General features: G+C 46.5%; 1 protein-coding gene across 1 annotated transcript in view; it reads left to right on the forward strand.

Moving 5' to 3' along the window:
- Positions 1-4,371: 4,371 nt before the first annotated feature.
- Positions 4,372-19,012, forward strand: part of UBE2QL1 (ubiquitin conjugating enzyme E2 QL1) — a 97,652-nt gene continuing 83,011 nt past the window's right edge. Inside the window, exon 1 of the mRNA XM_073587868.1 lies at positions 4,372-5,527. Coding sequence (XP_073443969.1) covers positions 4,748-5,527 — 780 coding nt within the window. The 5' untranslated portion in view covers positions 4,372-4,747. The remainder of the gene's footprint in view (positions 5,528-19,012) is intronic.

Consider the following 19,012-nt stretch of genomic DNA (forward strand, 5'->3'; position numbering starts at 1 on the left):
TGTACCTTCAAAAACATTTCCTTTTTTCTACTTTTTAGATTGTTGTCTAATCCATACTGAGGCTGTGAGTGTCTTTGTCGGACTCTGGAAATAAACACGGAGATTTTAAATGTTTAAACTATGCTATATATACCTGTTACCCGGTGATACTGTACCCTTTCTCAACTTTCTGCAATCTTGTCGAATCCATATGGTGCCTGAGACCGTCTGAGTCTGCCTCCTGATTACAGATGTGTGGTGTTTGAGTGAAACTGTTGGTCAAGTTCAAATTCTAGCTGTTTTGGGCGGTGTTAGATCCGTTCGTCGAACTACAACACTTTGATTAAAATTCGGCTGTTCGAGTTTCCGTTCGAGAACGTTTCGTTAAACAAAAGCGTATCTTTTTATTCACATTAATAATGGTTTTCAATGATAATAGACAGTTTTAGGCCATAGTAGCGGTGTCTGGTAGCCAGCGGTGTAGTACACCTGTGAAGGAGCTACACCGTGTGTGTTTCTAATAATTTTTTACCGCATATTGTCCTGAAAATCCTTTTGGGCCTAGTAACTGTGTCTGCTACTCAGAAGACGAGCCCACCCGTAAACCGAGCTATGCCGCCTGTTTATGAAAGAACCAGTTTTTGACTGCATTTACACCACTTAATACTTTGGGCCTAGTAACTGTGTATGCTGCTCAGCAGAGTTGGCCACCCGTGAACCAAGCTATGCCGCCTGTTTATGTAAGAACTGTGTGCTACTCAGCAGAGGAGCCCAGCTGTTAAGCAAGCTACAGTAACTGTGGTTTGGACACTTAATTTTTGCACATTCTTTCTGGAATGCCGTTTAGGCCTAATTCCGGAATTACGGTTGACCTGCACTTACTGAGAAATGCTTATTTGCGGGGAAGAATTGTAATCCCAGATCCCCATCACTAACGGGGTTCAGCGTGTTATCTGCACCTGTAAGCGATACACGCTGGTCCTTTCATTGTAGCACGCGTGCAGCCCCGGACATGTAAGGGCATGACAGAGCTGTTATTGGCCGATCTCGCGTGCCAGAGCCTCACGTGTCCCTCTAGTAAGCTGGACGCGGACCGCGGGGGCATGCCAGAGTCTCGTTCGTTAACGGAATTAAGCTTGCAATCTGTGCAACTTTTTTGTGGATGGCATGGTTGAGGTTGCCCGTGTTGAGTCCAATTAAGCTGCAGGCTGCACTCCTGGTGGTGCCCTTCTGGACATTCCTTTAAGGTTCAGCTTTGCAACCATACTGCCTCCGGAAACCAAATACTTTTCCTAACGGTGACATTCTGGTAAAAGAGCGCGATGACATCATGTCTGTACGCCCTCTGCCTAAACAGTCCAAGTGCAGAGAGATGGAAGATGGGGATCAGGAGGAGTCCAGAGTACAGGGATTCCCTAGCGAGGAGACTTATTTAATTGTTTTAATGGTTGGGAGCAATTTTTGGGGAGCACTATACGCTGGTGAATCATATCTGGGGCCCACCATACACTGGAGCAGTCCAAAGGTGGACATCAGACACTGGAGCAGCATTTACAGGGCCCATTATACACTGGAGCATTAGAAATGGGGCCCATTATATATAGAGCATTATTTGGGCCCATAAGACAGTGGAGCTTCATCCATGGGGACCAACATATACTGTAGCATTATGTGGAGCTCATCATATACTGTATCAAACATTATATGGGACCAATGATTCTGTATGGAGAAATATATGGGCCTCATTACTCTGTATAGCGCACTATGCGGTGGCCATAATACTGTATGGAGTAATATACAGTCCGTTTTTGGAGCTATTGGAGAATTTAAAATGGATATCAGTCATGAGATGTAAGAAGTGAAGTATTTTTCATTGTACTATACCGCTATTTCTCTGCCGTATCAGAGGATCATGAATTGTGATTGTGTTAAAGGAGCCCATTGACACTCTTTCGCCCAGGGCACATGAAAACCTGCAGCCAGCCCTCCCCCCCCCACTACTTTAGCCAAATAACCCCCAGTTTTCAATGCCTAACTATTATTATAAAGTAAATTATGGTTGACAAGCTTATGTAATAAGAATTGATGTTGTTGGCATTGAAATGGGCACTGTAGGTGTGTTTCCTGTCCTCCGCTCACTGCCGGCTTTGCTTCCCCATTGACTTGCATTGGGTTTCGTGTTTCAGTCGGCCTTCGACTTTTAACGATATTCGGCCGATTTCGTTCGACCCGACTTTTGCGAAAGCGGGTTTCATGAAACCCAACTCGACCCGAAAAAAGGCAAAGTCACTCATCTCTACTCGTGAAGCCTATTGGATTTCCAACTTAGGCACCAGGTATCCAAATGGGCTGAGCAGACGCAATGAAATGGTGTTTCACTATTAATAGCGTGGGACCATTATGTTTTAGTAATAGTATCACGCACATATATTGGTTTGTTAGATTCTTACCCATTGATGGGTTTTTCTGTTTTTATGTCTGTTTTTCATGAACGTCACTGTCGGGACCTTCATACATTGGGTGACATTTCAGTTGTTTAATTTTAGTTTTCCTATAAAAATGTGTGTGTGTCCTAAGGATAGCAGCTTTGATAAAAATCGCCCTTGCGATGGAAACGCGTCGCTGCGTCCCAGTGTGCACCACGGTGCGGTCCAGGAGCATGTCATGTTTTAAATTGTTTGAATAAATTTGAAGACATTTTTATTCAGTAGGAGCTGGAACAAAAGTTTTTCTTTCTTCTCAGTAATATTTAGTACATAGTTATTATCATTATTTTATAATAAATCTGATTATATGTGTATGGTGTGTAGCGTAGTGTTGGTATACTCCACTACACCCTCCTTCTCTGGGATCCGGCCCCGTTGTGCTCCACCTCTCAGCGCACTTCAGCCTGTCCGGATCACTCTTTGCGCCATGCGTGAGTCGGAATATCTTTTACAATATAAGATATAGATTGAGTCTCGTTCTGACGTTCCATAAGCTTATACTGTAAATGCCACTACCGGGTCACGCAGAGCGCGGCTTGGGCCGGAGCATCTGCAGAGCAGTGACGTCACTGGGAAGTAGAGCCGAGTGACGCCGGATCCCAGAGAACACGGCGGTAGGTGAATATATTAACACGTATACAGTACACTACATACACATATAGGCTAGGGTCACACGAGCATATATTCTCTCATCCAAGAGAATCGGGTCAATTACGCAAGTGATCATATAGTGTGAATTGATTCTCTTGGATAAGAGAAAATACAGAAAAAAATGTCTACATCTTCTCCATTCTGTCAATCCCTGGAAATCTGACTGCCCTCAGATGTCACCTGAGTGCAGTCCGATGATTTCCTCATTGACTTGCATGGCTGGGTGTGATCCATATATGAGAACAAACTTTGACATACAGCGATTTTTTTTCCCAGATGGGCTCTGTATAAGGAAAAAATCGGACGTGTGCAGGGTCCAGTAGATAACAATGGTCTGGGTGAGATCCAATGTATTGTCGGATCGCACTTGGACCAATAATATGGCCATGTACACGAGCCCAGACACAGATACATTTACAAAATCTTCATGGGGGGCTTCTTTAATGACACGTGCCTCTACCGCCCAATCCCTCTAATCCACAGTGACATTTCGTTCAAGCTTGTAGTGGCACGTAGGGGAACCGGTGAATCCCCCGGTGGGCCCCTGTGACGGAGTGGGCGACCCACACCTGCATGAGCCGTGCGTCTAATCCCGCATCAGGCAACCCCCGTGTGTACTAGGGTCAAGAACAATATTGGGGCCCAGTCCCGTGCTGACTTCGACCACAGTGACGTAGCATCCCAGTGCAGCAGCTGAATGGAAAGGCATGTGTCTCATCGGTGACAGCTGTGACATTGTGGAGAGCGGGGGTTATAGCCCGTGGACCACACCGATCCCACAAATGAGCCGCCGGACCCTCAGTGTCACAGTCGCCCCACACATCCCACCGAACGTCAGACATCTGCTGAGGAGAGGAGCCAGACCTCAGGGGTCTGCACAGGTGCACGTGCCCCCAAGATGTAAGGTGGTCTATCCGGGGACCCCACAATCGGTGCTGTGAATAATGTATGAGGGCAGCACCGATCAGTGACGCTCTAGTGAGCGCGGACTGTCTCATCAGCACCAGCTGCCAGGCTGTCACTGTGGGTGACGTGTGGCCATCAGCCTGCAGATCCGCAGTTAGAAAACTGGGTCAGCAGAAGAAGCAATGGAGTCCGTGCTCATCTCTGCAAGGCAGCGCCAGGCTGGAAGGTGTAACCTGTTCGGTGCCGCTCCAGCCCCCCCATGATGCAGAGTAGCTGCAGACCCTGCGATTTAGGATGCAGCGCAGGTAACAGAGCCCGTGGGCGGGGCTTGGTGACGTGCGGGGGGAGTGGGCGGGGCCAGTGCAGGACTAATGCTGCGGCAGCCAGTGGCCTCCATGTGAGCTGCAGCGCTCCGGCCCCTCCCCCAGAGCCGCCCTCCCCCCTCTTTGTGAGGGCTGCAGATAAGAGACAGGAGCGTAGGACCGGACGGCAGGCGATCAGTGCGATATCACTGCACCACAAGGAGGGAGGACGCGGCATGCACGGACGGGGGCTGCCAGGAAGGATGCCCGTGCACATCTGTAGGGGGCGCCAGGGAGCGATGCCCGTGTAATTCAGGGGAAGGGGCTGTGTGTCAGCTATGCCAGCTGGGATCTGAGCCGGTGACTGAGTGCTCCGTCTCCGCGCACAGCCATCAGCAGTCTCACATTGTGCAGCATTGGAAAATGGCCACACTGCTGCGGAAAATAGGACTGATCCGTCTTCACGACAGAGATACGGAGGACCCCAAGCATCACCACCATCATCATCACCACCGCAGCCAGCAGGGATCGCTGAAGAAGGGCAAGAACAGCAGCAACAAACAGCAGGGAGGCTCCGCGGGGGGCGGTGGCGGCGGCGCGGGGTGCTGCAGCGCGGAGGGCATCCTCAGCCAGGCCGACCTCAAGGGCAAGAAGAATGAGCAGTGCCATAAGGACAAGCACGACAAGAACAGTGCCAAAGAGACCAGCACCCCCACTATCACCAAGGAACCCAAGCAGCAAGGGGGTGGCAGTGCAGGAGGGGGCAACAAGCCCAACGGGGGCTCCTCACTGCAACCCCTCCTGCCCCCCAACCGGCAGCACTGCACCCAGGTGAGGAGCAGGCGGCTGATGAAGGAACTCCAAGACATCCGCAAACTCAGCGACCACTTCATCTCGGTGGAGCTGGTGGATGACAGCCTGTTTGACTGGAACGTCAAGCTGCACCAGGTGGACAAGGACTCCACCCTGTGGCAGGACATGAAGGAGACCAACACAGAGTTCATCCTGCTCAACCTGACCTTCCCGGACAACTTTCCCTTCTCCCCACCTTTCATGAGGGTGCTGAGCCCCAGGTTGGAGAATGGCTATGTTCTGGATGGTGGCGCTATATGCATGGAGCTTCTCACCCCCAGGGGATGGTCCAGTGCCTACACGGTTGAAGCAGTTATGAGACAGTTTGCAGCCAGCCTAGTTAAAGGGCAGGTAAGTTTTGAGGATCACGTCTTCCACAATCTGTCATGGGCAATGGTGGTGCAAGCCTTCTCCTAAGTCTTCCCGAAATGTTCCACCATTGCTTATCCATATGTTTCATATTCTGTCCTGGGCAGATCAGATTTAGGGAACTGGTAATGTAGTAGTAGCCTCATGATCCTACACAGGTCCAGCTCTACCAGACCTACAGTGAGGTGTCATCCCTAGTGCAGCTCATTGTACAATCTGGCACCCTTGACAGGTGAGATCTGAGCCTGTAGAGCAATGACCACCTATCTGCTGCATATCTAGTAAGGTTTTATCATCATCCTCCTTTATGTTTTATTGTGCCCGATCTGCCAGTGCAAGCCGGTGGGACCACATGGAGAACAATTCCCGAGCCCTAGGTGCTAATGTGATATTGGGCCCGGGGCATTGTTCTCAGCTCATCAGTGAGCTTCACAAGATTGGAATGAGCCAGTGACCATTTGCTGGCCTCAGATTTTAATTCATTGTCTAGCCTTTGTCACTTATTTTCACATCACATCTGCTTGTGAGATTGAGGTTACGGCGCCCAGAGGAATATTATGTAGAGCGAGGTTTGAGGTTTGCTTTCCTCAGGCGCTTCCACCACCGGTGATTGCAGAATCCAAAGTGCTGGTTTAACCCATACTGGTTTTGTGTCACATATGTCATATTTGCATGGTGTTCAGAAAATGGAAGTTTTGTTTTTGTGATGATGAGATAGACCAAGAACCGCTGATCGTAAAGTCCATGCTTGTTATCACCATTGATACATGTCTTCCTTGCTACACGACTGGTGATTTAGGGCTGGTGATGCTATGTCTAGTGGAATTGATACATTTTAATGGCCTTTTCTTCATTGAGCAGACAGTCCATGTAATGGGTGGTGTTACAAAGGACGCAGCCGAAAGAAAGAGCACTCGACCGTAATTGATGGTCTCTGCGTTACGGAGACATTTCCAGGGGCTAACCCTCATTTTCTTCCCTAGTGCTTCCGAAATTGCTCCAAATCTCTAACTTTGCCTATAGCCGATCCAAATGTTTGATACTAAACCTAAGCTGGAATGGTAAAATATCTTAGGAATTACATTTTTTTTTTTCAATGGGTCATTGTGTTCCAGTATAATACTTTATTATATATCTGCACATATTCCAATAGGTAGTAGCCACGTCACCTAACGCCATAGTCGGGTGTACAGAATACGTCGTGTTTGTATGTACTGCCCTATCACACCACCGTCAGCTCTTCTGTTCCTGCAGATCGATTTCCGAGTTACATGACATCGCCCAGAATTATCTCTAGAAAGGTGATTTTTTTTTTTAGATCAGGACAGAGTTGAGATGACATTTCTAGGTTGATAAATTGGAAATATAAATATTGGCTTGGGGTTCTTAGATGATGAGTGTAGTGAATGGAGAAGCTTTTATGATAAAGGTTATATTCAGTGTAAAAATGTCTGATGGAAAACGCATAGAGGAACATACGGTCATATATGGGAAAATGACCCAAAGTCCATATTGGGAGCCAAGCAATAAATGATGAATCTGTGCACTGAGCGTACTCTGTCTTCCGCCTGGGCACCCTAGAATCACTCTGAAGACGTTCTAGAATGTATAGGAAAGTATCAGATACATAATATACAGTGGTATGGAAATGCACAGGGAAATCCTATCCCAACATCCCTATTTTGCATAAGGAGCCCCCTAAATGGACAGCTGTTATTACCGGGGGGCTCCAATGTGTGTGTGCTAATGCTGCAGTAAAAAAGAAGCGTATGACAAAGCAATGAAATCAATAGATGTGCATGGTTATCTATGACTGGTGACCTCTCCTAGGCAAGAGCTGAGGAAGGGGATCGTTCCTGATGGCAGAAGCCGCCTCAATGACCCACCAAGAACACATCCGATTATCTTAATAAAAAGGATCTTGTACAGAAAGAAAGGGTTAGGCTGTGTACACCCTGCATCACCGACCCCCAGTAGTCACTGAGCTATGCCCTTGTCGTTAACGTCGTGCTCTGCCTACAGGGCCGCTAGCCGATCCCATTGGCGTTTATTTTCTTGGCATCCATCATTAGCTCTTTATACATGATGCCATTCTTGGTCTACCAGGACCGTAAGGGAAGTCATCTGTCACAGTCTCCATTGTCTTTTAGGGGAGGGGGGGTTACTAAATTAGTGCTGGAGGCTGCACCTTTTATATGTTTATTTCCCATCCTTCAGATTTGCCCTATTTTTTGGTTGTTGTCAAAATGCTTCTTTACATAGGAGAATTGAAAGGTCTGCGCTACGTTTCATTACGGATGCGTCTTTTGTCAGCGCAAAGGGGGGAGTGGTTTCGGGCTATGTGCACATGTAGATTTTGGTCCTGCGGATTTTTCCACGCGGATTTGTAATAATCCGCAGGTAAATTCTCAGGTCAAGATACCTGCGGTTTGCCTGCGGTTTCACACCTCTACAATGGAGAAGGTGTGAAACCGCAACGGATTTCGCACAAAGAATTGACATGCTGCCGATTTGAACCCGCAGCAAATCCGCGCGGAATAATCCGCAGCATGTGCACAGCGTTTTTCAGATTACCATTGAAAACAATGGTACTGTACAACGCACCTAAATCTGCTGCAGACTCGCAGGGCCTGAAACGCTGCTGATCCGCAGCAGAATCCGCAACCTGTGCACATAGCCTCAGTGTAAGAAAGATTCTGACATTTGCATATTAGCGGGGTATCTAAAAGGAAACTGTCCATTTTTTATTTTACACCACAAGCACGCTTTTATAGAACTGAAAAAAACTCCTTCAAGATGTAAGTGAGCCTTAAAGGGGCGCCCACCCCAGGGAAAACCTTCCGCAAGCTTACTGAATACCAACCGTGTGTACCATGCACAGTGTTGGGATTTGGCTCTCCTGGCCGGTTTTAGTGGCCGTCACGTGTCCACAAGTGTGCGATTTTCTTGCTTGCGGTCACGTGCGCTTCTCGCCCTCTCCATTCCTTGTGAGATCTTTTGAATGGAGCAGATGAGAAGCTAGTTGGCATGTGACTGCAAGTATGCGAATCGGCACTGCTCACCAAAAAGATTCCCCTGCTGTGGCCTTTGAAGCAATTTTCGGTAACAAAAGTATAGCAAGTAGTTGCACAAATTGCAATTCCATAAAATGCATGCATATATTGAATGAATCAAAAAGTGACTTTATTATGAGTGTTCTCATATTTCCTGTGTGTGTTTCCATATAAATATATCTAATAATCAAGTGACTTCTTCCCTAACATGTAATAGAGCCGGGATTTTGAGGTGTTTATTTCTTCATTGTTGGCAGATCCCAGTGTCTTTCGATTTCCAGCAATTATCGGTTACGGTTTGGCTCTGGTCCTGGTGCTCTGTTACAATCACTGGAGCATGTTACCCCAATTTCTCATCAGTCTGAGATCAGGTTAAACATCTGATCTCCAGCAACGTTCCCCTTCATAATTGCGATCATTTGCACAATAGTTGTGATAAAATAGCATTTCTACATTAGGGTAAAGCTTCATTGTCAATGTCCTGAAATCCTGATAAAGTGGAAATGGGCCTCTGGTTTCTATTGGCCTTTGTGAAGCTTTTATGCCCGTGTTTTAGGTATTCATGGCTATGTATGAGGGCTGTCGTGTGGGTGTTCAGCAGAAATGAAAAATAATTATTTTCCAGAGACTAGTCATACTGGTAAAAGAGGTCTTTGAAGGCATGCCGGCTTTTATAGATGCATTCTTCAGTAGAAAATAGAAAGCTAAAAAACAACATATTTTTCTATATTTTGTGCCATCCCTCTTAAAGGATACATACAGCCAGAAATCTGGATTACTCCAGCCTTGAAGTTCAGCCTTCGGATTCTAGAGGAAGCAGTTGTTCGTCATTGTAGCTCTCATGGGGCTAATTTTGTTGTCACCCGGTCACATAGAGGGTCACCCACCTTCCATATCTGCTCACCCGAGCTGGAGATCTCCAAACTCTTACTCGATACCTGCTGTATGGACTCTCTGCCTATGGGGCGTGATCTGGTATTAGAGACCACCGTCACCCGGTCACATAGAGGGTCACCCACCTTCCATATCCGCTCGCCCGAGCTGGAGATCTCAAACTCTTTACTCGATACCTGCTGTATGGACTCTCTGACTATGGGGCGTGATCTGGTATTAGAGACCACCATCACCCGGTCACATAGAGGGTCACCCACCTTCCATATCTGCTCACCCGAGCTGGAGATCTCCAAACTTTTACTCGATTCCTGCTGTATGGACTCTCTGACTATGGGGCGTGATCTGGTATTAGAGACCACCATCACCCGGTCACATAGAGGGTCACCCACCTTCCATATCTGCTCACCCGAGCTGGAGATCTCCAAACTTTTACTCGATTCCTGCTGTATGGACTCTCTGCCTATGGGGCTTGATCTGGTATTAGAGACCACCGTCACCCGGTCACATAGAGGGTCACCCACCTTCCATATCTGCTCACCCGAGCTGGAGATCTCAAACTCTTTACTCGATACCTGCTGTATGGACTCTCTGCCTATGGGGCGTGATCTGGTATTAGAGACCACCGTCACCCACCTTCCGTATCTGCTCCCCTGAGATGTAAATCTCCAAACTCTTACTCAATACCTGCTGTATTATTGAGTGATTGTGCATTTGTCTACTAGGGATGTCTCCAACAAACCAAAACCTTTAACCTTATTTATTGCCTCTAAGGTTACAAGAAAAAGTAGTAAAAGTATAAAATGCAAATAGGATGCACCATTAAAACCTTATGTCGATAATACAGGTTCGCTCGTTTACTAAGTAAAAGTTACCAAGAACAAAAAACATAGTAAAATAAAAAACTATTTTACTGAAACTTTAATAACCCCTTACCACCATTTTGAGTTTTGACCTTTAATTTTTTTAATCGATCTTTTGACCATAACTTTAATTCTTCCATTGAGCCACATGAGGGCTTGTGTTTTTTAACAAGACGAAGTTGTATTTTTTAATGGCGCCAGTTTTGTATTGCTAAAACACTACTATTTTTTTTAAAGAGGGGTAAAGGGTAATAGAAGAAGTCAGCACTTCCTCAGTTCTTTGAGATTTGTCTTTTGGGTTCTGTTTTTTCGTCAGTCGCATATTTTGACAAGCAAAATAGTAACAAATATGGAAATACCACAATAAAACTATTTTTGTTTTATTTTTTGTTGTTTTTTTTTACAAAATAACTTTTTTTGAGTTGTCAGACTTGCCTCATTGAGGGATTAGATATTGTTTTCATTTTGGAGTGTGACCTTTTAATCTATGTTTATTCCATGTTTTTTGGGAGGAGGTACGAACAAAAAAAAGTTGTTTTTTTTGTTCTTCACAAGGTCTTGATCCCCAATGTTAAAAAAAAACATACGTTTATAGTTTAGATCAGCATGAACTCAACAATAATAATTATGTGTACATTTTTAACGTAATAATGCATTTTTTAATGTTTTCTGTTGATTTTTGTAAAACAATTTATTAAGCATTTTTTGTTTTTTAGCAGCGCCAGGAGCGGATGGTTATGTGACCCCCAAATAAGGGATCTGCTTGCTTCCAGTCACATTCAGACTAGACTGTCACTTCTATTGAGTGAGTCCGCCCCTTCTAGTCGGCATGTGACCGTATGTATGCAAATCGCATACTTGCTGTCTCTCGCCTGCTGCTCCTGGCCCTGGCACCAGAGAATTCTCACAGCCCACAGTCCGTGCGATGTGAGAATTCACAAGTCTGCAGTAACATAAAGTGACAATGGACTTGTAGCCTAAGACAGGACTACCCCTCTAACATACATGTAACGTCTGCAGCAAAGGGGAAGGGCAGCCATCGTATCACTGTACATGTATGACCAATGTCAATAGGAGATTGAAAAAAATTCATATCATTGTATACATTTAATGTACTGTAAAATTGCTTTTTCCAGGCATGTGGAAATCCGTGAGTAATCTGCACCATTTTTTTTCCAACTTCAGTATAATGAGGAAATTTCACAAAACTAAAAGCAAAAAACTGAGCAGATAGAACAAAATAGGAAATGACTTTGAAGATAAAGTCGTTTCATTCTGGGATGTCTTTCTGAAGGTTTTCCATTCCTGAAAGTGAGTTTTATCTACTTGTCAATAACTATCCAATAATCCAAAATATCCAATAAGCTGTCACCTGCCATGCCCCTTTTCTGTTTTCCTGTTTAGATGCTGGAATTGTCTTTCCTCCACACATAATGAATGTCCACTGATCCTTTGTAAAGTCATTCGAAGGAATAATTCATGCCCCAGTCCTTGGATATTGACCACACATGTATAAATACATATAAATGAGATTGCATCTGAGACGAAGCCCAACGTTTTCAACTTCTCATTATAGGAGAGGCTTTCCATCCGATGTAATAATTTACTTGCCCGCATTTGAACCATTCATAACTTTGGAATTTCCTTTTAAAAACCTGGCACCTAGATCACATATTCTAGATGTGGCCTTGCAAGTGATTTACAGAGGGATTATATTGGCATCACAAGATTTTATCTCTTTTTAAACACTGTAAAATTTTATTTGCTCTTGCAGCTGCTGCCTGACATTGAGTACTCCTGCTCAGCTTACTTGTAATCAGAATACCCAAGTCCTTCTCCTGTTCTGTAGTCCCAAGTATATTTTAATTTCATGTAAATTCAGCATATTACTCCATCCTAGGTGCATTACTTTACATTTACCAACATAAAAGATCATCTGCTATTTTTGTACCATGATTCCAGCTTATCTAGGCCTTTCTCTACTCTTTTACGTTTAATTCCATACATAAGGTCACTATTATAGATATTAAAAATGATTTTGGCATAAAACAGATCCTTTAGGTCCCCTCTGCTGACTTTATCCTATTTAAAGAATGTGTACCGTTTACAACTCTTTTTATTTATTTATTTTTTCCTGTCCCTTAACCATTTTTGTACCTACCGTTTATACTTGAGTATAAGCCGACCCGAGTATAAGCAGAGGCACCTAATTTTGCCACAAAAAACTGCGTAAGTTTATTGACTTGAGTATGAGCCGAGTATGCATTGTCCCCTCATCCTTGTCCTGGTACGCATGGCTCCCCTGTCCCTGTCCTTGTATGCGTGGCTCCTTATCCCCTATCCTTGTTTGCATGGGTCCCCCATCGCTGTTCTGGTATGCATGGCTACCCTGTCCTTGTATGCATGGCTCCTGTCATGGGGCAGTAGGGAAAAACAGGAGACTTGGAACCTGGGCCCCTGAACTGCCCCTCAGGCTAAGGGGCTACCCTGACTTTCCTTAACTTTGGGGTACACTGGATGGTAGTGAGGCCCAAGTCCCCGACCTGTCCCTATCTCCTGTTTAGCCCTGAGCTAAACCCCAAACCACCTCCCCAGGAGGTGAGACAGGGAATAAAGTAAACTGCACCAATAACATGAAAGGAAAGATAAAACAGACACCACAGGGTTAAAGCAACTAAAAAACAAAACATAGCTTTTGCTCTGCTGCAATGCTCCTGGACAACAGAGTTAGCTACTTGACAACATACAGCTGAAGCACCACTGCTCCTGATAGCGCCTCTCTTCAGCAGCAACATCACTGCTCCAGATAAGCTGAACTGTTATGAACTCCTTTGCTCGGATTTCTGAGCCGAAGCTCCCTCTGCTCTCTCATGTGGTTACTGAGAGTAGTGGAGCTGGCCAGGTGTATGGAGGTTCTCCACCTGACAATGATAACTGGGAATCTGGGATTGCTGGCTGGGAGCATATAATGGAGCTGGCTGCTCTTGAAGGTTGGTGATTTTTTTCCTCTGTGTGCAGTTGGAGCTCTTTTTTGTCCCCTGCCTGATCTGCATGTTCAGCTATGTGATTCTTTTGCTAATCCTTTGCATCTAATCTGGTTGTGTCTTTTTTTTGCTTCGCTACTAGGTTTCAGCGTGCTCCCTGCTGGGGGCAGCTCTGGGCCCTGCTTCATATGTTGCAGCTTGTTCAGTCCCCTGTTATGTTAGTATCTTTTTGCTTGCTGCCAGTTTATACCAGAGTGCTGATCTAGCGGGGGTGAGATCGTGTGATCTCAGGTTTTTTTGTATATCAGAAGTGTTGGAGTTTTTCAGGGTTTTGTGCGTGATTGCAGACAGTATCTTTTTATGTCCTGTCCTGTCTAGACAGCTTGGGCTCCACAGTTTGCTCAGTCTGTTCTCTGCCTGTGTTTGTATCTCATCTTGTCTCACCGACAATATATGTTTGGGAGCTGTCTATTCCTTTGGGGATCTGCTCCGGGGCAGTTTAGATTTCATCTTTCTGTCTTTAGGCTTAGTTAGTCCTCCGGCTGTGACGAAGCGTCTAGGGCATCGTAGGAATGCTCCACGGCTACTGCTAGTTGTGCGGATAGGATCAGGGGTCTGCAATCCACTTAGTTACCAACCTCTCTGGTCTTCTGGTGGCTTAGCCTGTTCCTGCCATCCTCCTCGGTGACCCATTCATAACACTGAACCCCCTCTGCACCAGGTAGGTCCAGTCTTCACCACGGTTGGTTCCAAATGAACAGTATTACCAAAAGCTAGCTGGTGAACCAGGTGACCTTATATAGGAAGGTGGGAGTGGTCTCCAGCAGACTAATTAAACATGCAGTAACACATTCGGCCACCGGAGGGGGGAACCCAGCAGCTGACCAACTACAGTTGTAGTAACACCAGCGGCCACCGGGGGCAAAAACCCATATTAACCCCCGACGGCCAGAAAGGAAAAAGGTTTATATAAGAGAGTCCAGACTCTGACACAGATCCAAAAATGGATCGTGACAGTAACCCTCTTTCAATGAGGGGCCTTTGGACCCTCAACACTGCACCTCACCAGAAAAACACCTACGGTGAGGACGCCTAGGTCCACCAGAGTTCACCTCAGCGACCACCTGACTCTCTGGTTCATGGCAAACGTGGGCTGATGGAGGTGACAAAGTATGCTCCGGAGGCGCCACGAATCTCCAGAGCACCGACCTGGGGAATGAGTTGTGTATGGACATTACTGGGGCAACTCCAGCTGGTAAGTCCCTGGGCCGGGAATAGCCGACACCCAATACGGCCCAATCACCCGAGAACTCCAGACCCTTGCAGCACACTTCCACCGGATATTTTTGGTGGACACCCATACGTACTCGTTCACACACAGGTCCGGACCTGAATGTTTATTGCCACACACACGTTTGCCACAAGACAGTGAACTCTTCCAGGAACTGACAACAAAGGCGTCCCCCTGTGTCACCACACTCACACGCCCGCAATTCACAGAGGGAACCACCACCCTCCTTCGACCCCTCCTGCTGCGAGGACTCCACCTCCTCTCAGGGTTGGCTAATGGTGAGGGTTGAGACTTGCCCCTACTCCCTGGCAGCACCTCTGCTGCCCCCACTGGAGAAGAAGGGGACGGTTGTAGTATGACGGCAGAGACAGTAGCCCCCAGGCAGCAGCCCTCACACGACTGATCCCAGCTGACTACTTCCCTGGACCGCCAATCTATGAGCGGGTTGTGTTTTTCCAACCAAGGGAGGCCTAAAACGATAGGTGATGGCATTCCCCCCAAGTCATAGCATGACAGGGACTGTACATGATGAGTCCGTTAACGCAGATGTATATTTTCCGCAACTTGGGTCAACCTCCCCTGGTTTAGTGGGACAGAGGCAATGGCCTGGACGCTTAGGGGTTTGGCCAGCGTTCTACACCTCAGGCCATGGGTCTGGACAAAGTGAGCGTCCACCAGATTGACTCCCGCTCCACTGTCCACAAACACTAGCATGCCCTCAGGTACCCCACCAACCACCACTTCTGCTGACCAAGTACACAGAGAGGACAAAATGGAGGAAATATACACTCCCTGGTCGCCTCCCTCCACACGACCAGGGGGACGTGGCTTCTTGGGTGGTACAGAAGTTTTGGCGCGAGCCGGGCAGACCCTGATAAAATGACTAGTCTGCCCACAGCGAAAACATGCCCCCAAACAATGACGAACCGCAGGCAACACTATTGGGGAACCAACTCCTCCCACCTGCCTGGGCTCGTCTGACTGCACCAATGAGTCTTCTTCCCTAGCAAGGACTACAGAGGGGGCATATTCGCCAAAGCCGCAAAAAACTTGTCCACCGACCGTAGAGATGGTGAATCGGCCGGCAGGGAGAAGGCCCAGAATTGGGGATCACCATTAAGGAGGGATATGATGAATCCCACCCACTCTTCCTCGCTCCCTAATGAACGAGGGCGGAGCCTGAAGTGTAGCTTGCAGGCCTCCTGAAAAACCAAAAAAATTATCTCTCCCTCCAAAAAATCTGTCTGGAAGAGATAACTCGGGTTCTGGTTGAGCCTGCAACTGAGCTGAGGCCCTGAACCCCACCAACTGCTGCAGGTGCTGCTCCATCACACCACGCAGCACCCCATGCTCCTCAGTGAGGGTCTGCAGCAATTGGACAAAGGTCTGCATTTGGGCCATGGCTCACAAGAAAAAAAAAATGGGTGGTTGGTAATAATGTCACAGGGCAGTAGGGAAAAACAGGAGACTTGGAACCTGGGCCCCTGAACTGCCCCTTGGGCTAAGGGGGTGCCCTGACTTTCCTTAACTTGGGGGTACACTTGATGGTAGTGAGGCCCAAGTCCCCAACCTGTCCCTATCTCCTGTTTAGCCCTGAGCTAAACCCCAAACCCCCTCCCCAGGAGGCGAGACAGGGAATAAAGTAAACTGCACCAATAACACAAAAGGAAAGATAAAACAGACACCACAGGGTTGAAGCAACTAAAAAACAAAACTTAGCTTTGGCTCTGCTGCAATGCTCCTGGACAGCAGAGTTAGCCACTTGACAACATTCAGCTGAAGTACCACTGCTCCTGATAGCTCCTCTCTTCAGCAGCAACACCACTGCTCCAGATAAGCTGAACCCCCTCTGCACCAGGTAGGTCCAGTCTTCACCACTGTTGGTTTCCAAATGAACAGTATTACCAACAGCTAGCTGGTGAACCAGGTGACCTTATACAGGAAGGTGGGAGTGGTTTCCAGCAGACTAATTAAACATGCAGTAACACCAGCGGCCACCGGGGGGGGATGCCCAGCAGCCGACCAACTACAGTTGTAGTAACACCAGCGGCCACCGGGGGGCAAAAACCCATATTAAACCCCAAGGGCCAGAAAGGAAAGAGGTTTATATAAGATAGTCCAGACTCTGACACAGATCCAAAAATGGATCGTGACAGCTCCCCCATCGCTGTCCTTGTATGCATGGCTCCTTCTCCCCTATCCTGGTATGCATGGCTCCCAGGTCCCTTTCCTTGTATGCATGGCTCCCCCATCACTGTCCTGGTATGCAAGGCACCTTATCCCCTATCCTTGTATGCATGTCTCCTATTAAAAAAAAACACCTTCCAGCTCACCCGATCTGCATCTCGTTCCTGCACCAGCAGCTCGTCCTGCAGCGCGACTCCTGGCCCCATTCATTAAGGTAATGAATATTCACTCCACGTCTATAGGAGTGGAGAAACGTGTATATTCATTACCTTGAGCGGGGCCACTTGATCGCATGGCCAGAAGTGCTGCTGATGCCAGAACCAACGAGATTCAGCGAGGGCGCGCAGGAAGTTGAATAGGATGTCTTCTGGAAGCCGGCAGGCTGCGGGTGTCACTATGCGCGCTATAAGAGAAATGAATATTAATTTCTTGTTAGCAGCGGGCACAGTTACAGCTGCAACTGCCGGCTCCTGCGACCTGCTGCTTCGCCGCTCCCCCTGCCCCGCCGGCCCTCTGGGACAATGACTCGTGTATTAGCCGAAGGCGCGTGTTTTCAGCAAAAAAAATGTGCTGAAATACTTGGCTTATACACAAGTATATACGTTATGCGCATATAGTGTCCCCAAGACCCTGCTTTTAACTTCAGTATAAGGCTGTTGTGTGGTACAGTATCAAATGCCTTTCCAAACTTCAGATACATTTCAGGTGTATGACCAACATCCAGATTTGCAGTTACCTTCTCATAGCAACCAAGCATGTTGGTTAAAAAATTATCTTTGAAGAAACCATGCCGGTTAGTATATATTCTCTTCTATATCTTTGTTAGGTCATCTCTTTTAATACCTTCAAAAATTCTGTACACCCCTCATGTCAAACTTACTGAATGGTAGTAACCTGGAACCACCTTCTTGCCACATCAGCCATCCTTCCATTCATGTGGCACTGACTGCGTTACAAGAAAGTCTAAAGATGAGATACAGTGGTCTGTCAATTACTAAGCTCAACTCCCCCAATATCCGTGAATGAATGCCTTCTTGCCGGAGGATTTGTCAATATTTCATTTACTCAGATGCAGGCAAAATCCTTGTGGTGCTCAACCTTGATTCCACCTTTGATGAATAATACAGTGCCTTGCGAAAGTATTCGGCTCCCTGGAACTTTTCAACCTTTTCCCACATATCATGCTTCAAACATAAAGATACCAAATGTAAATTTTTGGTGAAGAATGGGACCATAATTGTGAAGGTGAACGAAATTTATTGGCTATTTTAAATTTTTGTGGAAATTCAAAAACTGAAAAGTGGGGCGTGCAATATTATTCGGCCCCTTTACTTTCAGTGCAGCAAACTCACTCCAGAAGTTCATTGTGGATCTCTGAATGATCCAATGTTGTCCTAAATGACTAATGATGATAATTATAATCCACCTGTGTGTAATCAAGTCTCCGTATAAATACACCTGCTCTGTGATAGTCTCAGGGATCTGTTTGAAGCACAGAGAGCATCATGAAGACCAAGAAACACAACAGGCATGTCAGTGATACTGTTGTGGAAAAGTTTAAAACTGGATTTGGATACAAAATGATTTCCAAAACTTTAAACATCCCAAGGAGCACTGTACAAGCGATCATAGTGAAATGGAATGAGGATCATACCACTGCCAATCTACCAAGACCCAGCCGTCCCTCTAAACTTTCATCTCAAACAAGGAGAAAACTGATCAGAGATGCATCCAAGAGGCCCATGATCACTCTGGATGAACTGCAGAGATCTACAGCTGAGGTGGGACAGTCTGTCCATAGGACAACAATCAGTTGTACACTGCACAAATCTGGCCTTTATGGAAGAGTGGCAAGAAGAAAGCCATTTCTCAAAGATATCCATAAAAAGTGTTGTTTAAAGTTTGCAACAAGCCACCTGGCATACACACCAAACATGTGAAAGAAGGTGCTTTGGTCAGATGAAACCAAAATCAAACTTTTTGGCAACAATGCCAAACAATATGTTTGGCGTAAAGGCAACACAGCTCATCACCCTGAACACGCCATCCCTACTGTCAAACATGGGGGTGGCAGCATCATGGTTTGGGCCTGCTTTTCTTCAGCAGGGACAGGGAAGATGGTTAAAATTGATAGGAAGATGGAAGGAGCCAAATACAGGACCATTCTTGAAGAAAACCTGTTGGAGTCTGCAAAAGAC

The sequence above is a fragment of the Dendrobates tinctorius genome, unplaced genomic scaffold (assembly GCF_039654945.1).
Source record: "Dendrobates tinctorius isolate UK_male_01 unplaced genomic scaffold, ASM3965494v1 ptg000102l, whole genome shotgun sequence".
NCBI classification, from domain to species: domain Eukaryota; kingdom Metazoa; phylum Chordata; class Amphibia; order Anura; family Dendrobatidae; genus Dendrobates; species Dendrobates tinctorius.